This window comes from Aethalodelphis obliquidens, unplaced genomic scaffold, assembly GCF_003676395.1.
Source record: "Aethalodelphis obliquidens isolate GAN/ISIS:26980383/991018 unplaced genomic scaffold, ASM367639v1 scaffold68, whole genome shotgun sequence".
NCBI lineage: Eukaryota > Metazoa > Chordata > Mammalia > Artiodactyla > Delphinidae > Aethalodelphis > Aethalodelphis obliquidens.
The window spans coordinates 2,982,819-3,002,245 of NW_020838012.1; the positions used below are offsets into that span (position 1 = coordinate 2,982,819).

General features: G+C 35.3%; 1 protein-coding gene across 1 annotated transcript in view; it reads left to right on the top strand.

Annotated features, from left to right (window-relative positions):
• The first annotated feature begins 2,780 nt into the window (after positions 1-2,780).
• The window catches only part of CNGB3 (cyclic nucleotide gated channel subunit beta 3), a 141,759-nt gene continuing 125,112 nt past the window's right edge, over positions 2,781-19,427 (top strand). The window contains exons 1-2 of the mRNA XM_027089761.1: positions 2,781-2,891; positions 6,234-6,315. Of these exons, the coding sequence (XP_026945562.1) occupies positions 2,781-2,891; positions 6,234-6,315 (193 nt within the window). The remainder of the gene's footprint in view (positions 2,892-6,233; positions 6,316-19,427) is intronic.

The following is a 19,427-nucleotide window of genomic DNA, read 5'->3' on the forward strand; positions in this document are numbered from 1 at the left end:
TAATTATGTGAGGTGAAGGATGTGTTGTCTAAGTTTATTGTGATAGTCATTTTGCAGTATATATGTGTATCAAATCATCATATTGCACACCTTAAACTTACACAATGGTGCATGTCAATTATATCTCAATAAAGTTGGGGAAAAACAGGAGTAATTCAAGTCAATTTTACTTTTTAAAATAAGGCAAGTTAAGGAGTAAGATTCCACCAATTAATAGGGCCAAACATTGACAATTCTTGTCAAAATATGCAAGTATTTTTATGCCCCCAACTGGAAGCCTGGATTTTTTTTTAAGTAACTTTTTTACATTTCTATAAAATATTTATTATCCATAAAAACAGGTAAGATGTAGTTAATTCATTAGTATTTTAATGTCCTTGGAACTCCATGTAGTAAGCAAGATCTCACTTTAAAAAATTTTCATTTCATGGAAAGAGCATTTTCTATTATGTAAATTGCTTCAATTATTTTTTAAAAGAGCAGAATAAATTTCTACAATTGAAATACTCATTTTATCTTTTTTTTTTTTTTTTTTTTTTGCGGTACGCGGGCCTCTCACTGTTGTGGCCTCTCCTGTTGCAGAGCACAGGCTCCAGACACGCAGGCTCAGCGGCCATGGCTCACGGGTCCAGCCGCTCCGCGGCATGTGGGATCCTCCCGGACTGGGGCACGAACCCGTGTCCCCAGCATCGGCAGGTGGACTCTCAACCACTGTGCCACCAGGAAAGTCCCTGATAACTGTATTTTAATAATCAAAATGCTGTTAAGGTCTCACACTGGGGTCTCCTTGCATCTAGTAGATATGTCACTACCAGGATGGAAATGAGAGCTCCATGGCTCTCTTAGAGACTGTGATCCTACCTTCCTCTACTCCTCCCTTGATCTTGAGCTTCCAAAAAGAAAAAGAAGAGTTCTTCACTGCAATTTCATAGACTTCTGCTGTAGACTCTGGTGACTTGGACCTTTTACAAGATTTTGAGTTTCTCAGAACTCTAATATTTTTTTCAAAAACAGCTAAATGTTAGCCCATCAAATTGTGAAAGAAGTATTAGAATATTCTGCATACCTGTTTAAAATGATACAGATACAATGAAAGGATACTATAGTAGATGACAAGGTGATACTAAGACAAATGACAGAACAAAGTTCTGATGGTAATGATCTTTCCATCTATTTAGGGAGAAGACACAGATATAGGAAAACATTAGTGAAAGAAATGGCATATTGTGGTGCCAAGTATTAAGAAATGCATAAACTTAAATGCTGCAAGTGTAATATATTTAATTAGTTTTGAATTAAAGCAGAGATATAAGTGAGGACTAGAGTTGTCAGATCTCTTAAAGCGCTTTCAACTAAATTCTATTCAGAAGAGGCTTGAGTTTCTACTCCGTATAAAGGATCTGTGGTGGTAAAATAAGTGATGCATGGTGTCCTCCTTCAAGGAGTTTAGGCTTATTGGTTAAAGTGTGAATCGGAGAAAAAAATTCATCCTGGAGAAAGATACATATTTTTTTTACAATTTATGAAATTAATAATCCAACAGAATTATCTAGACTCAGAAAACTAGTAATCACATAGATAGCTTTCATAATATTTCAGCAATTTGTAAGAAAATAGTAAACTTGTAAGAAATTTTGGAACAAATTGCTTCTGAGCAATGAATTACATTTCCTCAAAGTGATATTCATCAAACATACTGTCTCTCTGTTATGGGCTGAATAGTATCTCCTCAAAAATTCACGTTGAAGTTCTGATCCCCCTACCTCAAAATGTGACCTTATTTGGAGATAGAGTCTTTAAAGAGGTAAGTTAAAACAAGATCACTGAGGTGGGCCTTAATCTAATATAACTGGTGTCCTTACAAGAAGAGGAAATTTGGACACAAACATGAACAGAGTAAAGACACTGTGAAGACACAGGAAGAGGAAGACCATCCACAAGCCAAGAAGAGAGACTGTTCCTTTACGCACAGCTTACAGAAGAAACTACCCTTGCTGGCATCTTGATATCAGACATCTAGCCTCCAGTATAAATTTATGTTGTTTAAGTCACCCAGTCTGTGGTACTTTGTTATGGCAGCCCTAGCAAACTAATATACTCTCTCTGCTTAATTCTAATGTATTTATCATTATGAATCTGAGGTGGATGTTTAGGCTATTGGGAATTCAAAGCATTATGTCTCATTTTTCACTATATTTTCCAAGAACGTCATTAATCTAATCAAATAGTAAAATACTAATTAAAAAAAGAATCACCAGAAGAACAGAAAAAGGAAAAAGTAGTTACTTCACAGTACAGAACTACATGTGAGGACTTTGGGAGAGTTGCTTTATATTATAAGCCTTTATACACATTTTGTTTTTTCATCATTTGCCTGTAGTACTTTGACAAATGTTAGATAGAAGAGATAGGTGGGTGGGTAATTAGAAAGAAAGAAAAATAAACAAACCAATGGGTAATGTGATCACATTTGAACAATCATTTAAACAATTTAAATCAACAATGAAGTTTTGTTTAATTCTCACTTATAAGTTATTCACAGGGGTATTTTGACTCTCTAAAGTTCATAAACAGAATTCAAATCATCCAAGCAGAAGTAATTTGCTGCTTTTAAGCCAAAGCCCTGACTAGCTAGAGAGTTGCCTCTAGGAATTAACCAGAACGAAATCCTGATTAAGCAACTAATTGGCTTGTCTACTAATGAAAAGAAAAACAAAGTACATTTCTCTACCTCCAGACACAGAGTCATAAAAACAGAAGTTTTCAGAACCACTTTAAAGATGTTTAAATCCCTGACAATAAGATTCAACAAGGTGAAGCCTAGTGATGGGAGCGATGAGAATAAACAAGGTTCTGATCCAAGCAGCGAGTCACAGCAACCCACGAGACAGGTATGCTCCCCACATCCCTAAATCAGTCTTGATTCTCATCATTTCTTGTCTGGGGAGGAATTTGAATAAACACTATGATGTGTGATTTCTCTGCAGTTTTACTTGCTACCATCTGGGTCATGGACTGTTTGTCTTTGGGGTTTATCCTTATCATTTTATACATACTGCATATATTGGCTTTAGAATGGAATAATAAATGTTTAGAAGACCCTATTATGATTTGGAAAAGCAAAGTAAGACTTCTCCTTGCTGATTTTCACTTCTACCATCATCCAAAATGAAATCATTTCTCAAATATTAAACTGGTTATATGATCTAGTTCCAACAGAGAATGTCAAACATCCTGGTCTTAGGAAACTGCATTTTAACAGTAATTTCTCTAGACCAGGAGTTCTCAATAGGGAGTAGTTTGCACTCAGGACAATCAGCAACGTCTGAAGATATTTTTGGTTGTCACAGCCCAGGGGTAGGGAAGTTACTGTCATCTAAAGGGGAAAGGCCAGAAATGCTGTTAAATGTCCTAGAATGAACAGGAGAGCCCTTTACAACATAGAATTATCCAGTTCAAACTTTTAATATTGCCAAAGTGGAGGAACCCTTCTCTGGACAAATATTTGCACAAGTTCTAAGTCTGTTCATCTATAAAATGAGGATGATACCTGCTTTGTAGCCTTGGTATACAAACTAGAGACAGTATAGATAAAGCATATAGTAGGGAATTCCTAAGTGGTAATTATTATCATCATCATTATTAATAATTTGTGTTCTTATGACAGATTTAAGTCCAAATGGTAATTATATGATCAATATTCACTTACAGCTATTTATAGAACAATTTTCATGAATTGCTCACTAGATTTATCTAAAAGCACTATGTAAGATTTTTAGAGCAAGAATTATTTTCACATCTAGGAGAACTGGATGAGAGATGTCAAATACAAACAGGAAGGTACCTCAGGGACTAGCATAGCATGGTCTAATGATTCAGGTTTAAATGAGCCTAGAGTATAAAAAATACCGAGATTACCTAATGTTGGCCCTAGAAAATTTGCCTTCCTTTTCTGATTAACATTGACTGTTTCTGCAGTGGAAAGAAGTGGAGAATGTTCTTTATGAGAGTGCCCTTGACTTTTCTAATACTTGTGTCAAAATAAATAATCTCATACTTTAGAAGTTACTTATATGTTTAAAAACTTATAGACTATCACAAATGTTGAGCTGGGTACTTCCCTTCAACTAGCCTTGTGTTTTTCTCTGGGAAAGTCATTACAGTGATGTATGCCAACTTACCATCATGATTATTTTCCTGCAGAGCACATAAAAATAGCTAATACATTATTCTCTTGGAGAACATAGTAGCTAACAGCAATTACTATGTACCAAGCAAGATGCTATCCCTTTCCAAGCACTGCTGTATTGAATTCTCATGGGCCCTGTTATAATTTGCTACTTACGCACAACTTACAAATTGCAGAGTCTGGATCAGAACCCTGTTCTATCTGACTTTAGTTCCTGAGAGCTAAATCACTAGGTTATATTGATACAAAACAGAAGGCAAAATGAGCAGAAACTCCTTAGAGAGTTGTCTTTCCTTCAGAAACATTAATATTGGAGAGCTACTCAGACTAGACACAAGTAGGGCAGCTCTTAGACACATCCTGTGCCATTCCTGACAGCCATAATTTGTGGATGTTAATCTGGAAGTCTGCTGGCATCACATATCTTAAAAGTCATACTGGGGAATTATTTGCAACTACTCTTTCCAGTAACATGTTGGTAAAAGAAAAATAGTTTTTCTCCAGTTTCAAATATGCTAAATGTTAAAAATGACACAAAGTTAAAACCCTCTTTTCATCTACAGAATATAACCTTTTAAAATGACATTTAAACAACATATTTCTGAAATACAAATCGATTATTTGAGTCCTATAAAAATCTATGAATGAATAAATCAATTTACATTGTATTTTAAGTGTCATTTAAATAGTTAATTCTCAAACCAAAATATCATATGTAATTCAAATTTGTCAATAACCATGAAATCAAAAACTGCAAACTCAGACTAGTACAAACTCTCTCTCATACTCCAGAATAAGACACTATTCACATAAAACTACATTTATGTACAATAAAACTATGATGGAAATGTTTCTGAATAGCATGATGTAAAAGTATTTGATTGAAGTCAGAAGGCTTTATCACTACTTCATAATCTATCCAGGGATCCATACTTTTCTAACCACTTAATCAATTTCCTATTCAATAATATAAGAATAATAATACCTGCCTTGCCTAACACATATGAGTCTTAAATTAAATCATCTGATCAATTTGCTTTCCAGTTTAAAATGTTTCTGACATACAGTGTCTGAAAATAATGTCAAACTTCACATCAAGGCTTAAAAGACTCTCAAAATCCCTTCCTACTTCACTAGCCTCATCTTCTCACCCTTTTTCCCTTCCAAGCACTTCTGTAGTCTCCCTTCACCTACATACATCTTAGGCTTTTGCTAAACATACGTCCACTGCCTGTAATATTTCCCATGCCTTGTCCATCTGGAAAACAAAAATCTCATCTTGATTTGTAAATTCAGGAGTCACTTCCTTTTGAATAGTGTCCTTCCTTTACCTTCAACTCCAGAAGAACTGACCACTCCCCTTTATGCCCCACCCCTAGCATCTACTAACATTGTGTCATCACTGATAACATTTCATGTCAGTTGCACTGGTGTGTGTTTGTTCCCCCTATGCAGCTGTGAGCAGCTTGGGAGCCAAACTTTCTATGCTCTAACCTTATATCTTATTTTACCCTGTCCCCATGGGAAAATCTTCAGGTATACACTGGCCACATCCAGTGAGATATACTTACATTTCAAAGGAAAGCTTAAATGTTAAGATAAATGATGAGATAGATGCAAATGAAATCATGGAATGTAAAAGGAAGAGAGCTATGAGTAAAGACACCAAGGTACTTTCTTCTTTCCATCATTTTACATTCTACCTCTAAAGACCTAGACTGGGACCAATGCTATGGCTGTAGGAAGTTAGAACCAGGCTGTAGGAAGTTAGAACCAGAACTGGGAGAAACATGTGCCTGGGAGATGCAGCAACCACAGTGAAAAAAACAGACTGTGGTCAACAAACTGTGGAGATTGAAGTTGATTATTCAATAATAGAGCCAAGAACATTCATTTAAGTGCAAGAATTATCATTTTTAGTATATCATAAACAAATGATCAATTTTAATGACTGGCTTGATTATGGAATGAAAAACTCTTATATTTTACATTCAACTTCATTTTATGTAAAATCACATGTACTATCTCTATTTTTTTCTCAAAGGGAGAAAACAAAAATGAAAAGAAATCTCTCAAAACCAAGATGCCTCCAGTTTCAGCTGAAGAGTCATACACCAAAATTCAAGGTAAGAACCCAAATCTGCAGGAAAAAAACCTAAAAAGTAAAATGTATATTTCTCTGAAATGTATTGTCTGATGAAACACCTGTCCTTGACTAGGTAAATTATGTAGGGTCACACTTGAGATTATTTGAAGATCTGGATATTTATAAAAATTATTTCTTCATTCAGTCAGTTATTCAATAGACGCTTTTTTGTCACCTACCACATGCCAGGCCCTGTTCTGTGGGTTGGAGATACAGTGGTAAAGAATATGGGCCAAATTTGTGTTAACATAAGTGTATAGCGAACAATGAAATTTCAGGTAAGTGTTATAAAAACATTAAAATAGATGTGGGTTATACATGTTTAAAGGTTCTGTTCTCTTCGCCCTTGAAACTCCATTAGAAATCTTATCTACTCCTAGGGCTACCACATTCACTTCTACATTGATGATTCCAAATTCATATCAGACCAATTTCTTTTTTAAGACCCTGTCCAATATTTTCCAAGTAACCACTGGACAAATATACCTGTATGTTCTGCTGCCATCCTAAAGAAAGCATGTCCAAAATTTAATTCCTTATCTTCCCCTTCAACTAAGCGCCCTCTCCTGATTTATTTCTATTCCTGGTTCTATTATTTTTTCAGTCTCTCAAAACCTAATTCATGTTTATTCCTCTATCTAGGCTGTTCTATAAAGGAAATTAGTCACCAGATCTCCTTTCATAATGGCCCTCAAACCCACTTCATTCCTTTCCAATTCCACCACTAATGCCATCCTTATTAGTAACTCATGCTTACATGACTCCCAGGCTCTAAGTGATCTCTTCTGATTAGGACTCTTTCACCCAATCTCTCCCCTTTTCATCCAGCCCCAACAGTATTAACAGATTAGTTTCCATTAATCATTATTTTGATCTCACGTCTCTGTTAGTCTCTTCTAAAGAGCCTTAAGTGCCCAATATTGCCTGCAGGACAAAATCTAAATTACTTCATCTGATTTGGTAGGATCTAATGAAATCTATTACCAGCTCCTCTCCTATTTCTCCTGAGTATTAACACTACATTATCACCAATAAAACATAAAAATGATAGAAGAATCACTAGAACAGAATATGCTACTGTTAAATAATGAAAACATACAATTATTGTTACAAAACTAGAGTAAATGTTTTTGCTTTTCATCTATTAGACAAAGGTAGATGTATGATAATTTTTACTAGAACAAATTTTGGAGCTGAAGCACAATTGAGTTTTTGCTAGCCAGAATTTCTATCTCTAAGGAGGAAAAATAAGAAACACGTGAAAATTACAGGCAAGATTGTAAATAAAGAAGCAAATCACAAGAAAGGTTGTAAGTAAACAAATTCCTCTATAGGAATATCCCTACGATCAAATGCTGAAGAAATGGTCCCATTGTCATTATACTTGACTGCTCTTATTTAAAAGAAAAACAAAGAATCTATGTGAAGAAAACAACAATTTAACAGAGAAATGTAGAATAATCTTGAATAACTGGAGGAAAATAATATGTTCCCAGTTTGGAGGGTAACATTATAAAGATACAGATATAGTTTTGTAAATAATTCATACTTCTATTTTCATGATCTCCTGTCTACCCGCTTTCAACAATATATTTTTAAAAACAAGGGAAGAAAATTCACTTTAGTTTTCTTGATTTTATTTATTTATTTACTTATTTATTTGGAAGTACAAATCTAGGTTTTTATTGTTCTGATTAGAATGTAGAGAATACTTACTGTGTCTATAGAGATCAGCTGGGTTTTTTCACTTTCTTTTGCATTTTCATCTCAGCCAAGAAGACAGCAAAATAGTGTCTTCTAAACAGTCATCATTTACTTACTTGAGGAGAAAGAAAAACAAAGTAAATGTTCTGCAATGTTTTTCAACATGAATGCAGTTTAATACTACCTCCTAACTGATTACTAAAGCTAGGCTCTTCAATTGTTAGATTATCTTATTTAAAATGTTTACAATGATGTATCACTGAAAGAGAAGCATTTAATAATCATAAAGCCTCCATTTCTGATAAAAGTTCACACACATATGTTACTTCCACAGATAGTAAGACTCCTATACCAAGAGGATATAATAAAAAAAATGTGTTCTTGACATTTTTTTCCCTCCCACCTCAACAAAAACAAAACATCAACCAAAAGACACCTCTCTTGATTCCACTTCCTCTTTGGCTATTGCCTCATTCCCATATTCTCCTTTAGAGTAAGACTGCTTGAAATAGCTATCTATACTTGTAGTCTCTGATTCCTGTTGTCTCTTTCTCTTTTTTATTTTTTTATTGGAGTATAGTTGATTTACAATGTTGTGTTAATTACTGCTGTACGGCAAAGTGACTCAGATATATATATATATATACATGTATATATATATACATATATATATACATTCTTTTTCATATTATTTTCCTTTATGGTTTATAAGATATTGAATATAGTTCCCCGTGCTATGCAGTAGGACCTTGTTTATCCATTCTATATATACCAGTTTGCATCTGCTAATCCCAAACTCCCAATCCATCCCTCTCCCATTCCCTCCCCATTGGCAACCACCAGTCTATTCTCTATGTCTCTGATTCTGTTTCTGTTTCATAGATAGGCTCATTTGTGTCATACTTTAGATTTCACATATAAGTGATATCATATGCTATTTGTCTTTCTCTTTCTGACTTACTTCACTTAGTAAGATAATGTCTAGGTCCCTCCATGTTGCTATAAATGGCATTATTTGGTTCTTTTTATGGCTGAGTAGTATTCCATTGTATATATGTACCACATCTTCCTTATCCATTCATCTGTCAATGGACATTTAGGTTTTTTTCATGTCTTGGCTATTGTGAATAATGCTATAAACATAGGGGTGCATATATATTTTTGAATTATAGTTTTGTCTGGATATATGCCCAGGAGTGGGATTGCTGAATCAAATGGTATTTCTATTTTTAGTTTGCTGAGGAATCTCCATACTGTTTTGTACAGTGGCTGCACCAACTGACATTCCCACCAACAGTGTAGGAGGTTCCCTTTTCTCCACACCCTCTCCAGCTCTTGACATCTTTTTATCAATAGCATTATTTAATCTTCAAATTTTTCAAAAGGAGTAGAAGGTTCTTCTGTAGATCATATAAGAATTTTCATTGCATACAATGAACTGTTGGTTAACAAATGGAGGTATTGAGGAAGAGAGAAACACCCTACAGTAGAAATCAACTCTGCATATCCAAAGGAAGAAAAAAGCACAGAATTGTCAAGATAATTCAAACTATAATTCTGTTTTATTTTGAGTTATTTTAATTTTTTTATTGACATATAGTCGATTTACAATGTAGTGTTAGTTGCTAGTGTACAGAAAAGTGATACAGTTATACATATTTATACAAAAATAAAGAATATTTCATATTCTTTTCCATTATGGTTTATCACAGGATATTGAATATAGTTCCCTGTGCTATACAGTAGGACCTTGTTATATATCGATTTTATATACAGTATTTTATATCTGCTAATCCTGAACACCTAATTTATCCCTCCCACAGCCCTTTACCCCTTTGGTAACCATAAGTTTGTTTTCTGAGTCTGTAAGTCTGTTTCTGTTTTGTAAGTAAGTTTATTTATGTCATATTTTAGATTCCACATATAAGTGATACCATACGGTATTTGTCTTTCTCTTTCTGACTTACTTCACTTAATATGGTAATCTCTAGGTCCCTCCATATTGCTGCAAATGACATTATTTCATTCTTTTTTATGGCTGAGCTGTATTCCATTGTGTATATATACCACATCTTCTTTATCCATTCATCTGTAGACATTTAAGTTGCTTCCATGTCTTGGCTACTGTTAAAAGTGCTGCTGTGAACATTAGGGCGTGCATGTATCTTTTTGAATTAGTGTTTTCATTATTTCCAGAATTGCTGGATCATATGGTCATTCTATTTTTAGTTTTCTAAGGAACCTCCATACTGGTCTCGATAGTGGCTGCATCAATTTACATTCCCACCAACAGTGTAGGAGGGTTTTCCCTTTTCTCTACACCCTCTCCAGCATTTGTTATTTGTAGACCTTTAAATGGTGGCCATTCTAACTTGTGTGAGGTGATACCTCATTGTATTTTGATTTGCATTTCTCTAATAATTAACAATGTTGAGCATCTTTCTGTGTGTCTATTGGCTATCTGTATGCCTTCTTTGGTGAAATGTCTATTTAGGTCTTCTGGCTATTTTTGATTGGGTTGTTTGTTTTTTCATTATTGAGTTGTATGAGCTGTTTGTATATTTTTGAAATTAAGCCCTTGTCAGTCACATTGTTTACAAGTATTTTCTCCCAGTCTTGTAGGTTGTCTTTCTGTTTTGTTTATGGTTTCCTTTGCTGTATAAAAGTTTGATTTGGTTCCATTTGTTTATTTTTGTTATTTCTATTGCCTTGGGAGCCTGACCAAAGAAAACATTGGTACGATTTTTGTCAGAGAATGTTTTGCCTATGTTCTATTCTAGGAGTTTTAAAGTGTTGTGTCTATATTTAACTCTTTAAACCATTTTGAGTTTATTTTTGTGCATGGTGTGATGTTACATTCTAACTTCACTGACTTACATACAGCTGTCCAATTTTCCCAATATTACTAGCTGAAGAGACTGTCTTTTCTCCAGTGTATATTCTTGTCTCCTTTGTGGATGATTAATTGATTGTAGGTGTGTGGGTTTATTTCTGGGCTCTCTTCTGTTCCATTGATTCATATGTCTGTTTTTGTACCAATACCACACTGTTTTGATTACTGTAGCTTTGTAGTATTGTCTAAAGTCTGGGAGGGTTATGCCTCCTCCTTTGTTCTTTTTCCTCAAGATTGCTTTGGCTCTTCTGGGTCTTTTATGGTTCCATATAAATTTTAGGATTATTTGTTCTAGTTCTGTGAAAAATGTCATGAGTAATTTGATAGTGATCACACTAAATCTGTAGGTTGCTTTGGGTAATATGGCCATTTTAACAATGTTAATTCTTCCAGTCCAAGAGGATGATATATCTTTCCATTTCTTTAAATCACTTTCAATTTCATTTATCAATGTTTTATAGTTCTCAGCATATAAGTCTTTCACCCCCTTGATCAGGTTCATTCCTAAGTACTTTATTTTTTGATGAGATTTTAATATTATGAGTTATTTTATAATAGTGATGGTTTCAAATCTGTAGTTCTCACATAAAAATATAACCTTGACGACATGAAACCAAGAATCACATCTTTGGGATTACAAGTTTATTCTTATTCTTGTTATACTCTATTCAAAGTGTGTTTGTAATCTTAATATTTCCTGGCTGTTAATAAAAGCTCTTTCATGGAAACTTCATTTAATAGAGGAGTTATTTGAGTGGGAAGGAAAAAAAAATAGTTTCATTTAAATTTGCAGACTTAGCATGTCTTCAGAAACTTTAATAGGAATAACAGTTATATTTGAGATATTTTGTTTTGAAAAAGCAAAATTATTACTGTTTAAATATAGCCTCTTATACATGGTTGGTATTTCTGTGTTCTTCACTTCAAAACATGCAGGTGCAATGTCATAATATCTGCAGATGTTGATTTCTGATTATAGAACTCTTATCTTCTGCAGAGCCTGGTTTAATTTATATCTGCCATAGAAATGAAGAGCGCAACATATTTTTGATTCAAATAAAGATAACTTACTAAAGTCCTCTTTTGATTACAATCATTTTTCTTAGGCTTCCACTTCACTTATATTACATTAAATGTTTCTTTAAATTAATGTTTTGGTACCAGCATAGGATATGTAAATGACTTACCTAGTGATTTATGATGCCATAAAGTGACTCTATTTGTGTGGAAGTGGATCAAAGTTTGGTGCCCGTAACTTGTATGGCTTGGTAAGCTCAATAATGCCCCTCAAGGTATCCATACCCCAACTCCCCAAACCTATGAATTTGTTACCTTACATGGGAAAAAATTGCTGATGTGATTATATTAAAGATCTCGAGATGGTAAGATTATTCTGCATTATCCAGGGGCCCTCAATGTAGTCAAAGGGTCTTTATAAGAAGAAGACAAAAGGGCCAAAGGCAGAAGAAGGAGATGGGATGATGGAAGCAGAGGTTGGATTGATGCATTCTGAAGATGGGGAAAGGGACCATGAACCAAGGAATTCAGGCAGCCTCTACAAGCTGGAAAAGATGAGGAAACAGATTCTCTCCTAAAGCCTCCAGAAGGAATGCAGCCTGTCTTAGACATCTGACTTACAGAACTGTAAGTGAATAAATCTGTGTTGCTTTAAGCCATTAAATTTGTGGTAATTTGCTACAGAAATAGAAAACTAACATATATGGCTTTAAAATACTCCACACTTTCAAAGTCACAATTAAGAAAATGACATTTTCAGTCCAAACAATCATACAATTAATACTAAAGGCAGTATTTTGTACTAGAGAAAACAGAGTTTGACACCCCTGAATTCAAATTATTACTCTGCTACTTAACTAGTTTTGTGTGACCTTAGTTGGTCAAGATATTTAACATCTCTGACTCTTAGCTTGCTTGTGTATAAAATAAGGATAATATTGTCATCACTAGGTTGTGGGTATGAATTTAATTAATATACATAAAGCATTTAGCATCGAGGTTGGTAAATTCCAATGTTGATAGAAATCAGATAGCTTAAACGAGGATCACGTATGCCCTGTCTAAAGAGCCAGAGGTCACTCGGCTCCGACCAATAGCTGTCATGCGGGGAAGAGGGTTAAGTGCTGCCAGACATTTCATCTTCAGTCTAGAGAGACTGCAAATACAAATCTTAACTTGAAATTTCCCAGTTTTTAAACATTGACTTTTTAGTGTTTAAATATTCCCTTATTTTACATCATTGAAAGAAAACTGAATTCTTGTCAAATTTAGCCCATACTACCATTCTGTGGCCTCTAACCTACCACATGTAGGTACTCCATGTAGTTAAAACCTGTGGACATTGACAACACTCGACAAGATGTTTTTAGTTATCCTCTTAGTCTTCCCTTCTTTTCCAGTCATGCTCTCCAGCCCAGACTTTATGTTGCAAACAGACTACAAGTGTGGGGTCCTCCCTGCACCTTCTGAGCCAAATCGCTCTCCACAACCAAGATCCCAGCGTGCCAGTTTCAGCACAGTTCCAGGTCTGCAGAGGCATCCCAGGCCTTGCCAGTCCCCCACCATCTATCCAAACTGACCTAGCCTGCATCTCAGCCAACTCAATTTGAACAGACATCCAGAGAGCTAAAAAACAAACAAACAAAAAACGGCTCTAGGGCTTCCCTGGTGGCGCAGTGGTTGAGAGTCTGCCTGCTGATGCAGGAGACACGGGTTCGTGACCCGGTCTGGGAAGATCCCACATGCTGCGGAGCGGCTGGGCCTGTGAAACATGGCCGCTGAGCCTGTGCGTCCGGAGCCTGTGCTCCGCAACGGGAGAGGCCACAACAGTGAGAGGCCCGCTTACCGCAAAAAAAACAAAAACAAATAAACCAAAAAAAAAAAAAAAAAAAAAAAGGCTCTAGAACTAAAACTGCTCTAAAAAATAAATTATATTATATTTTAAAATATAGAGAGAAAAAAGGAGGGAAAATCCTAGCTTGTTTAAACAAGAGACCACTCTTTAGTCCTTGGTAGTAACAATTAACTTATTCAACTTAACTTGTCTTATGTAGAATAGGAAAATAGGCAGACTGTCTACTGAAATTTAATTTACAAGTATCAGTAAAGGCTTCCCTATATAAACAGACTGGCAGGCATGAGAGGAACTACTATGGCTAATTTTAGCAGTATAGTCCACTTTGTGACTATTGGTCCTATTCACCAGCCAAGGGCTAAGGTGGGAATATAGAAACTACATCAGCAAAAAAAAGAATGAAACTTTTTATCAAAATTACTCAAGCATGTTTCTCTGCTTCATCCCAAAAGAAAGTCTTATACAGTATACAATTAGAATTATAGAACTCAATAAGAAATATTCATTCAAAACTAATACCTAATATGATGATGAACAAAAGAAATGAGAAATGAATAAACTTGGCATGTGAAATTTCTGAAAACTTAGTCTAGAAAAAAGATAAGTAACATGGGCTTTGCAGTTTGAAACGATGAAGAAAATTCCCAACCATGCTGAGGACATGCTGGGACATAGGCATAATCAGGGCACCTTGGGTGGCAAGGGTTCATCGTAAGAAAACTTGTGGATAACTGGAACTGAAAAAGTGTTCAGGGGATGGAAGCAGCTGTAGGAACTAATTACTGTCTCTGACTCTTGTTCACAGTCAACATGGCTTCGTTTCTCAAGACTGTTGTGTTTCTCTGTATATATCTACTCTGGACTGCTCTCTTTCCATCTACTCTTTTCCCAGTCCATATTCCAGAGAGAGCAGTCTACCTGACTTAGATAACGACCATTGTTTCCACGGGGCAGAGCCTTCAAGGTGACCATATATATGGGTCACCAGCCAGCATGGATCGCTACCTTCTTCAGGTCAGGTGCCCAGCTGTGTGCACAATCAGGAACCATTCCTGCATGTGATACAGCAGAGATGGAGAGAGCAATAACAGCTAAAAGGAGAAGTTAGGCAGAGAAATCATACACTGTTTTAAATATCAAACAGAAGAGGAGACTATGATAAAATACCTCAGTGTCCACTTATTTTTTAAACTAAAAACTTGAGACTCACCAAAATGGGTGTTTTCACTTTTTTTTCTTTTTTCTTTTTTTTTGGATAAAATGCCATTTTTTTTTTGCAGTTTTCATGATTTAAATATATTTGCATAATTCAATTACATCAAACTCTGTGTTTTTAGTCTTCTTTCTGCTAAAGAATATATCTGATTTGTAGGAAATCGCATTCTGCTTTCCTGATCCCTGGAACTCTTTTAAGTAAATAGAAGTTCCTGTATGCCCCACATACATCAATACTGTGTAGACCTGAAGGAGTTAATGTATATTTTTTGAAAAAAAGATCATTTTAATTTACCCTAGTCTGGCTGGTGGAATACTTTGTATTTATATTGCATTTTTCTCGAACGGAGTCTTTATCTACTCCTCACAGAAATCCCCATGACAAAAGTATTCCTCATTTTATGGATGAGGAAACTGTTACAGAAAAGCGACTTATCCAGAGTCCCCCAGAGAATTAGCGATGTTAGGATTAGAGCTCTCTCTTCCGTACCCAGTACCAGTAACTCACCACATTCCTTAATACCTGTATGTAAAATGCATTTTCTAGATGAATTAATCCCTGAATCCTTGTCTCTGAAAACAAGCATGCCATTGAGAGAGGACAGGATTCCTTGATCCTGACACAGTACCAAAGTTACCTTAGATGGATCTGTATTCTTTTTGCTTTGCAGTTATTCATTTCTTTACTTGTGATGATGTACCTTAAAGCAAAATCTGCCTAAATGTAAAAATTCCTTCAGGACGTTTTAGCATGTTAAGGCTGCCTGGAGGAACTCTAACCTCTGAGTACGTTCAAGGATCCCATCCTAGCTCTCTTGGCATAGGCTTCTGCCTGTACACCTCCAGCAATGGGATTTTTGCTACCTCACAAAAATGTATGTTTCACTGTTAGACAAGTTGAGTTGTTAGAATGTTTGGGGTTTTGTTTGTTTTTCCGTTTTGTAAATCCCATTGATGGATCCCTCTTATGCCTTCTGGAATACATGAAATAATTTTGTTTTCCTGTCTACGTAACAGCCCTTCAAAGAATTGCAAATAACTGCTAGGTCACTAGCTAGTCTTCAATACCTTAGCTAAAGAATATAAGTTCTTCAACCATTCTTCTAATAGGATAGTTTCCAGAACTCTCACCTACTCTGATTCCTTCTAGATTTTTATAGATTGCATGAGCACTTCTTAATATAAAGTACTCCATTTTTCTATGCTATGGCATTTAAGGCACTCCATCAGATTCCATTGTGTATGCACTGCTACAATATTTGTCAGCTTCCTCCATGTCATTTGACAATCTACAAAGATGTAATAAAATTTCAAGTGTGATCAAGGTGCTGTAATTAAAATTATTCTAAGAAAACATATATTCTAGCAACTACAAAATTAATCACAAGCTGAGACAAAAATACAATCTTGGGTGCCAGAAAATAATCATTAATCATACACTTCTTAAAACTGTGTTATTCATTTTTAACTCCAAATGTTCATTCATTAAGATGAAAATAATAGTATCATTTATGCATCTAATGAAAGTACTCAGACTTAGTCTTTAATAATTCATCTAACATCTAGCACTCAGGTATTGTTGGTGTCTAATAAAAGGAGATTTGTTTCTGAGACAGAGCCCACAATGTATTTGGTGTTTTAAGAATTAGAAATTTAACTAAGTGATATTATCACCTGCACGAGGTATTCCAACCAATGAAAGCATTTTTAGGTCTTCTTTTTACATTCATCCAAAAAAGGGCCAATTGAACCAATACATAATTAACAACCTTATTCCCAAATTAATTTCTTTCTTTGAATCCCTCCTTTTTCAGCAATTATTTAGTGACAGTGATAAAATGTGGAAGGTTAATGGCTTTCTGTATCAATTATTTCCTCTCTTAAATAGGAAAGCATGCGTTTCACACCTGTGCAGACCTCCACCATGCGCAGTACCAGGGGGTCAAACAGTCTGAAAGTGTATTACAGAGGCCCAGAGTGAGATGCTGCCAGGCTGGAGACAGAATCAGCCAGGTGTGTGGAGAGCAAACTCAGTACTCACTCTTGCACATTCAATAAAAGCAACCATATCAGAACCCTTTGATATCTGCCACGGGCACACAGTCCAGGGAAGAATTTGACCAAGTGCACTGATGTGATCTGGCAATTGCTACACAATGTGCAAAGAGTACAGTTGGCAGAAAGACTTATTCTATTCATTTGGGCAGCTGCAAAAAAGGGAATCCTGCTGTCCATGTGTGAAGCTGGGGAGTACCATGCGTAGTTCACAAAACTTTACCCAGATACCAAAGCAAGATTTGCCACGTATTTTAGATTTCTCTTTCATGATGAGGATGATGCAAACAATCTGACCATCTGTTCCCACAAACAAATAACATGCTGCATGGATAAAAAGACACCCATACTGACTATAGTTGATGGAGATCCTTTTGTTTTAGGTCCTCATGGGTATTTTTTCAGGTTGTTCTGCCTTGAATCCAAGAATGGAAGTAACTGGTTTCTCATCTTCATGGGAGTTTTTAACTTCATGGGAGAATCACAGATTGGAATCTGCCTACCAGAATCGCCTAATTCTGAAAGTGTTAGTGTTCAACTTTTTAAATTGCTTTGCCTCACTCTTCTACATTGCCTTTGTCCTGAGGGATATGAAGCTTTTGCGTCAGAGCTTGGCTACTCTCCTGATTACCTCTCAAATCCTTAACCAAATTGTAGAATCTCTTCTTTCTTACTGGTTCCAAAAGAAGCAGCATGTGCAGGTGAAGAGGAAGGTGCAGGCTTTAAAGGCAGACATAGATGCTACATTATATGAACAGGTCCTTCTGGAAAAGGAAATGGGAACTTACTCGGGCACCTTTGATGATTACTTGGAGTTATTCCTGCAGTTTGGTTATGTGAGCCTTTTCTCCTGTGTTTACCCACTGGCAGCTGCCTTCGCTGTGCTAAATAATCTCACTGAAGTTAATTCAGTTGCCTTAAAAATGTGCAGGGTCTTCAAACGCCCATTCTCAGAACCTTCAGCCAATATTGGTGTATGGCAGGTAATTATTTGAGAAAAAATTATTTCTTTAAAAAAAAACAGAATGAGGCATTGTGATTTTTTTTAAAAAGCTATGATAGAAGATTTATTTTATAATAAAATGCTTATCCACAAAGCAAATTAGGCTATAATTAACTTCTAAAATAGCCTAGATTTGTCATAATAGAGCATCATTTTAGAAGGGCTTGGTAATGTCTAGAAGAGACCTGGTAAGGTGTGAAGATCTACTCAAAGTTAGCTTAATCCAAATGTTATGAGAATAAACAAAGATTACTTATTAGAATGGAAGAAAAGAACTATTGCAAAACAATTGGTCATGTAATTGGTACTAGCAGAAAAGTAACAGCAAATGTAATACCTATGCTGTGGCTTGAATGAGCAATGGAAGAGGACGATGCAGCTTATGCTCATATGCCTCTATAAGAAACAGTCACTAAAAGCCTCTTAAGGAATACTCTGTTTTACAGATTCTGCCTGTTTTATATTCAGGAGGGTTTTTTCTGAATTATTTTACTCATTTTTTCATGCTCTATTTAAATCCTAATATTCTTTGGAGGACAGGTGTCCCTAGAAATGTATACATGCACAAAGTGGCTCATAGCCTTTTTTTTGGTCAGACTCCTTTAAGGAGCTCATGTTAACCCTAGATCTTCTCCATGGAAAAAAATGCATATACAACATACAGTCTCAAAGGTTCCAATCCATGATTGTACAGGACATCCATGGCCAGAGGTTAAGAACTCTCTGCTTTAAAATATCGTACAGTGATTGCCCCCAATATTTGTAGATATAGGAAAAAGATTTGGCTATCACTTTCTTAGGCAGCAATACATGGAACAATGTCAAAAATCTGAAAAGTGATTGGGGGGTAGATAAAAAGAAATGGAAAAATATAGTTTGATCCAAATACACAGGGAAAATTCTCTCATTTCTATCAAAAGCCTCTTAGTAAAAAATGACATATGGAAAGTGTGTGTTTCCTATCTTCCAGCCAAAATTAGTATAATTCCAAAATAAAGGTAGATAAGAGATGCAAAATGAAGAAAACTGTCTTGGGAAATTCAGGGGTTTATTCTTTCTTATTCATAAATTTTTTTTAATGGTAAGTAATGGCTTGACTTTATGATTCATTTTATTCTTGAAACATGTTCCTGAACAGTTCAGTATATTGAAAACTTTTAGATGGATCATAGAAATTTTCATATTAAAGGACTTGTACGGTGAAAACTTTTGTAAAGTAAGGGATCATACCCTGATTTATCAGTTTTGTAAGCCCAGACTTTCGATACTGTGTGGGCTTAAGTTTTAAAAATTATAATGTACTACAATAAAATAAGAATTATGATTTGGGCCTTCATTTCAACTTTCTAA